Raw genomic sequence first — 5,981 nt, 5'->3', positions numbered from 1 at the left:
GATTTTTTTTTTTTTTTTTTAGTATATGTGCTGCCGAAGCGAGCACTCGAGTCTTAAAGTATCTCAGAGGAATTAAGATACATGCACATTTCTGTAATTCAGTCCAGAGAGTGTTAACCATTGCTGGTGAAGTTCTTTATAACTTAAGAGGCCGGTAGAATTTTTTTTTAATTCTTGCATCTGGGGACATCAATGTTTAGTTGACATTTAAAAAAAATTTTTTTTAATGTTTTATTTATTTCTGAGAGAGAGACAGCATGAGCAGGGGAGGGCCAGGGAGAGAGGGAGACACAGAATCGGAAGCAGGCTCCAGGCTCTGAGCTGTCAGCACAGAGCCCGACGTGGGGCTCGAACCCACAAACTGTGAGATCGTGACCTGAGCCGAAGTCGGACGCCCAATTGACCGAGCCACCCAGGCGCCCCAAGTTGACATATTTTTATACTGTGTTGCTCTTATGCCGACAAAGCAGATATTTTCCGCCAAATCAGGGTACCGCTCTTCCAGGGGTACGTGCGCCCACAAGCCCACTTTCTTCTCTCCCTTCCTCAAGCTGCCTGTCCTGCTCAACACCCTGTTTTCTGTCGGGGGTGAATCGATATTGCTTCATTCAGAATTCACTGAGCGCGTGTGATGTGAGGGGCCCTGATGCGGGTGTGAGCGACACTATTGTGAGCCCAGCAGCTGAGGACCTGTGCTCATGGGCTGTGTGCTCCAGCGCTACCCGGCTGCACCCTGCTCAGCCAGGTCAGGGCATGCGCCACGCAGCCGTGCCCGGGACTCCCCCCAGAAGTCAGTATTCCACCCGGGACCCTCCCTGGCGGGCTTCTCTCCTTTGATGTCTTGCTCACAACCGTGGATGGAGATGTGCGGGACATTGGGGAGGCTACCCCATGCAGATAACGTGTGCTTCTGCGTCTGCAGGAGCCCTCCGAGCCCGGTGCCATCAGTTTCCAGCTACGTCAACTCACCTGCCCCGCTGCAGGGACAGTCTATGTATGAAAACGGTGAGGCTCCCCGGTGACCTGGCCCAGGCAGCTCCAGTGAGCTCGGGAAGGGGCGACGGGGCCTGCCAGCCACACCTGTGTCTGCGGTGCCCCAGCCGCCGCCTCCGCGAACAGGTGGCTCTACATGGCGGCAGGTGGTCGGCGTGGAGTGAATCAACTGCAGGAAGAAAGGGCTGTGTCCCGACGCCTACTTTCTCCTCTTTCAGTGAATGTTGTCTGCGGGGACGAGGTTTACTCCTTGGTGTACCGCACGCAGCAGGAACAGCCACCAGCAGGTGAGACGTGGGGGAGTGACTGTGTCTCTTTCCCGGAACCAAGGAGGTAATCAGGGGCTGCCCCGCCTCCCTGAGCTCTGGCCTTCGGTCTGGGTTCCCCTGTCAGACGGCACATTGGGGTGGTGGTGGCTGCCTGCCTTCCTTGAGTGGCTCCGGGCATCTGCCCACTTGCTGTTGTCCTGTCTACACTTGGTGGCTCTACAAATGCCAGAGGTATAAATGCCCAGAGGGACCTACTCACCAGCCCACCCCTACTGGGCTGTCTATTGTCCTGTGCACAGCAAGGAAATCATGTTTGTGAAAGGCAGAAAAGCAAAACTAAAAATATTGACGGCAACCAATACGCTATAGGTAGATAGGAGAAGAGGCATATAAACAGTTATGTTTAAATATAAACAACACCTGACAGGCACATCTTCTATCCCGCAGTACCGCCCCGGAGAACGCGTGTTGAGGACCAGGTGAGTCACAATCCCTACTGTACTTTCCTTCTTGCTCTTCTCTCTTCCTTCTACAGAATACTCCTCAAACTTTTAAAATTATAGCCACTTTGGAAAGCCAAAATGTTTCCATGGTCCATCTCTTCCCTCATCTCCCCACACGGTGGGACACAAACATTTGGTTGTAATAATAAAGTGTCACTGTGCAAGGGGATTGTGGAGGCTTGCAGACACGTTTCCGTTGGCAACAGACATGTGAATGATTTGTAGCTACACTGTAGCACGTGCCAAGTCTCCTCATGCCATTCCTTGAAAATCTTTATTCTGAAATACTGCTCAACCACACACACACACACACACACACACGTACACACACACACAACATTGTGTTGTGAGGTTAACCAAACAATCTGTGGAAAGCTAAATTAACATTGAACAAAGCTAAACTAGTAGTGATTTGGGTCATTGAAACTCGGTGATTTGTCAACCTTGAATAATTCAAGACATCACTGATAATAGGAAAATACTTTCAGAAAATCACGGGAATCACACCTCAGCACGAGTGCAAAGGCACTAGATGCTTTGCAGTTTTGTCGAGTGTGGTGGGGAAGCCAGACATCTCAGGACAGAACTGTGTCCTTGCTACCCCAGTGACACGCTACACTTAGTTTAGGTGCAAAATCCTGAAATCCTGCAAAAAACGCCAGCCTGAGGAACGGCCTAATGGTGGCCCCTTAGAACGGGAGAGGGGCTTGCACATTCAGGTCGGCGTGCTCAGGGGCACCTCTGCAGCCCACCAGCGGGACGCAACCCCTTTGAAAACGCTCGCCCAGGGCCACATTCTTCCAAGAAGCTGTGCCACGTGGGCTACGTGGTGCGTCGTGACAGGATGCGTCCAGGCTGCCTGGGGGAGAGATCCAGGGGGAGGCTTGTCCCACGTGTCTCCCCTGCTCTGGTCCTGTGTATGTGCCTTGGCTTTTAGGATGCCTCAGCCATCTATTTTAGGCTGAAGAATGCAAACGTTACAGATGAGGACTATGAAGACACTATGTAAAGTTCCGGAAGATTCTGCCCTTTGGAAACCATCCATGACTCCAAGCCTCAGAACCAGTACACTCTTCAGAGACCCTGGGGTAGTCAGCTCTCCGGTACTTCTCACCCCGGAGCCTCCCCCCGAGACTATTCCTACAACCAGCTCAGAGAACCAACATGAACGTGGGGGTGGGAAGGACCTAGTGACCAGAACCCCATACCTACTGGTTCTTCTAGGCTCAGGTCGAATTGTGCTCTAACTCTTTCCTGTGAGAGGACACAATGTGGGTGAAAGAACTTGGGATCTTGGGGTGGAAGGACAGTGCGGCTCACCCAGCGTGCAGGGACGCAAGGTTAGTGATTCCGCGGGGCTGCCGCACACGGACATGGGCGCCGGTCACCTTGTAAGTGTGGACCAGCTCTGTACTGATCTCCAGAACAGAAGTCTCATCCTGCCACTTAAGTGACCCAGCCTGTTTCTGCGTAAAATATGTGACTCGGTGCATTTGGGGTCACTGCCACCAAATAGAATCCAAGCAAAGTTTCGTAACTACTTACCGTGGGTGCACTTAACTTTGGAGACATATTTTGTATGCACAGGCCAGTCTAGATGCCTTGGTGAGTTTCACCACATCCAAAGTGCTATACTTGCTGCAGCCTTTAGAAGCTTTATGAATACAATTTTTCTTCTTTTATTCACAAACGTTTTAAAAATGTGACAATATGGGGTGCCTGGGTGGCTCAGTCAGTTGGGCATCCAAGGTTGGCTCAGGTCATGGCTTAGGTCATGATCTTGCAGTTGGTGAGTTCGAGCCCCGTGTTGGGCTCTGTGCGGACAGCTCAGAGCCTGGAGCCTGTTTTGGATTCTGTGTCTCCTTCTCTCTCTGCCTCTCCCCCACTCACACTCTTTCTCTCTAAAAATAAACATTAAAAAATTTAAAATGTGACACTTTGGAGTCTCTATTTTCATTTTCACCACCTCCCACAAATTAAAACAATTTAGAAGTATACAATCTAAAAACTAAGAGTTTTTCTTATATCTAACACCACAAATCGTGCCCATTGTTTAAAAACTTAGTGTTGTTAAAATCTTAGCTCTGCAGATATTTTTCACTTCTTCGTACAAACTCTTATACGTGCATGTAAATACACAAATATTTAGAAATATACCTATCTGTAAAAACTGTGAAATATTTTCAAGTCTTTATGTAGACTTTTATACTATTTTAAAAGACTATATATATCGGTTACATACAGATAAATCATAATATATACTCTTTTGTTTTGCAAAGTCTAAGTAACATAAAATTTACCATAATAACCATTTTAAGTGTACCATTCAGTGCCGTGAAATACTATCATGATATAGTATAATCTTTTCAATCACTGATGGACATTAGGTGTCTCCAAAATTTTTATATTATAAAAATAATACTAAAATAAGTATCCTGGGGCGCCTGGGTGGTTCAGTCAGTTGAGCGTCTGACTTCAACTCAGGTCATGATCTCCTCATTTGTGAGTTTGAGCCCCGCGTTGGGCTCTGTGCTGCCAGCACAGACTCCACTTTGGATCTTCTGTTTCCCTCTCTCTCTCTCCCCCTACCTCCACTCTCTCCCTCAAAAATAAACATTAAAAATAAAATAAATAAAAGTCCTTATACAAACATATTTCTGTGTTCCTATGAATTCATCTGAAGGATAAGTTTGCAAATCAGAGATTAGGACATTTTAGGTTGTGCACATTTGATATTTTTGTTAAAGACTTTTAAACTGCTCTGTAGTCAGGCTGAATCAGTGCACACATCGACCAACAGTGCATGAGATAATCAGTCTGTGAGAGAATAGTATCATTGTTATTTCAATAAAAAACTGTAAAACTACTAATGCAGTTGAGCATTTTCCCCATAAATGAAATGTTAATTTGTAGTTCTTCCAAAAGTTTCCTATGCTGATCCTTCATCTATTTTCTCAGTGTTCATTTAACTTTTTTCTTATAGCTTCTGTAGGAATGATTTATAATTTGTATACAGTGAGGTGCACACATTTTATGTGCTTAGTTCCATCAGTGTGACCAGAGCATGCACCCAAGTAACTGAAACTCTTGTCAGGATATAAAATTTCTCCATCATTCCAGAAACTTCCCTCACATTCCCTGCCATGCGATTATGTTAGTAAAAATGTTCTTACATTTTCTTAAAATGCTTTCATAATTGTTATAATTCACATAGTATGTCATAGGTATGTTTGGTCTGAGGTAAGAATCTGACTTTTCTTATTTTGAGGTTTTATGTTATATTTATATTATGACTTTAAATTTTGGATTAAAAAATTATATGAGACAGAAATCTAACCATTTTTTCAAACAGATATTAATTATCTACTATGATTTATTAGGTCGTCTATTAATTTTCCTTTTATTTCCATGCTACCTTATCTCATCCAAATAAAACACATCTGACATAGACTTCTTGTTTAATGCTTCTGCCTAATGCTAACACTCAATGATCAAGAATGAAGTAAGGGTTCCTCGAGGGAAGGGGGGATGGGCTAGATGGGGGATGGGCACTGAGGAGGGCACTTGCTGGGATGAACACTGGGTGTTGTATGTAAATGATACATCACTAAATTCTACTCCTGAAACCAATATTGCACTGTATGATAACTAACTAGAATTTAAATACAATTTTGAAAACCAAATACTGATACCGTTGGAGCGTCTGTTGAGGAGGATCCTGCCTCTCGCACAATGGGCTCCCAGGGCACGTGCCCATGTTCTCTGCACAGGTGCCCCACTGTCCCCTGCACGCACGCCCACTCCTGCCCCCCTGCCCAGGTTTCCTCGGGTGCCCTCCCCGTCATGTCCTATGGCTGCCTTTCTCACTTGAGTTTCTGTTTATGGCCCATGGAAATGTTTAACTTTTTCTTTTCTTAGGACCAAAGTCGATTTTTATATGTTATATTTTATCTGCCACTGGCAAGTATTTGGATCTCAGGGAGGGCTCAAGGAATGAAATGGGAGCCCTGACTGACCAGAAGTGTGAACATTTTTTCTGGATTTAGGTGGGAGCCCCACCATTTACTGGATCTGAAGTTTGGGTCAAATTATTTAAACTCTGTATTTCTGGCCTCAGTCTTAGTGGCTCAGTCGGTTAAGCATCCGACTTGGGCTCAGGTCATGATCTCATGGTCCGTGAGTTCGAGCCCCATGACGGGGTCTGTGCGGAGCCTGC

At 45.9% G+C, this 5,981-nt stretch overlaps 1 protein-coding gene across 2 annotated transcripts in view; it reads left to right on the top strand.

Moving 5' to 3' along the window:
• The window catches only part of LOC144221258 (Fc receptor-like protein 1), a 14,710-nt gene extending 11,065 nt beyond the window's left edge, over positions 1–3,645 (top strand). For both annotated transcript variants that reach the window (XM_077751718.1, XM_077751713.1), the window contains 4 exons: positions 923–1,005; positions 1,212–1,280; positions 1,710–1,741; positions 2,703–3,645. In XM_077751718.1, the coding sequence (XP_077607844.1) occupies positions 923–1,005; positions 1,212–1,280; positions 1,710–1,741; positions 2,703–2,774 (256 nt within the window). In that variant the 3' untranslated portion in view covers positions 2,775–3,645. The remainder of the gene's footprint in view (positions 1–922; positions 1,006–1,211; positions 1,281–1,709; positions 1,742–2,702) is intronic.
• Positions 3,646–5,981: the final 2,336 nt, after the last annotated feature.

Source organism: Crocuta crocuta, unplaced genomic scaffold (assembly GCF_008692635.1).
Source record: "Crocuta crocuta isolate KB4526 unplaced genomic scaffold, BGI_CrCroc_1.0 scaffold494, whole genome shotgun sequence".
In the NCBI taxonomy this organism is placed as follows: domain Eukaryota; kingdom Metazoa; phylum Chordata; class Mammalia; order Carnivora; family Hyaenidae; genus Crocuta; species Crocuta crocuta.
Note: the sequence above shows the minus strand (reverse complement) of the source record. Positions and strands in the feature narration are given on the sequence as shown.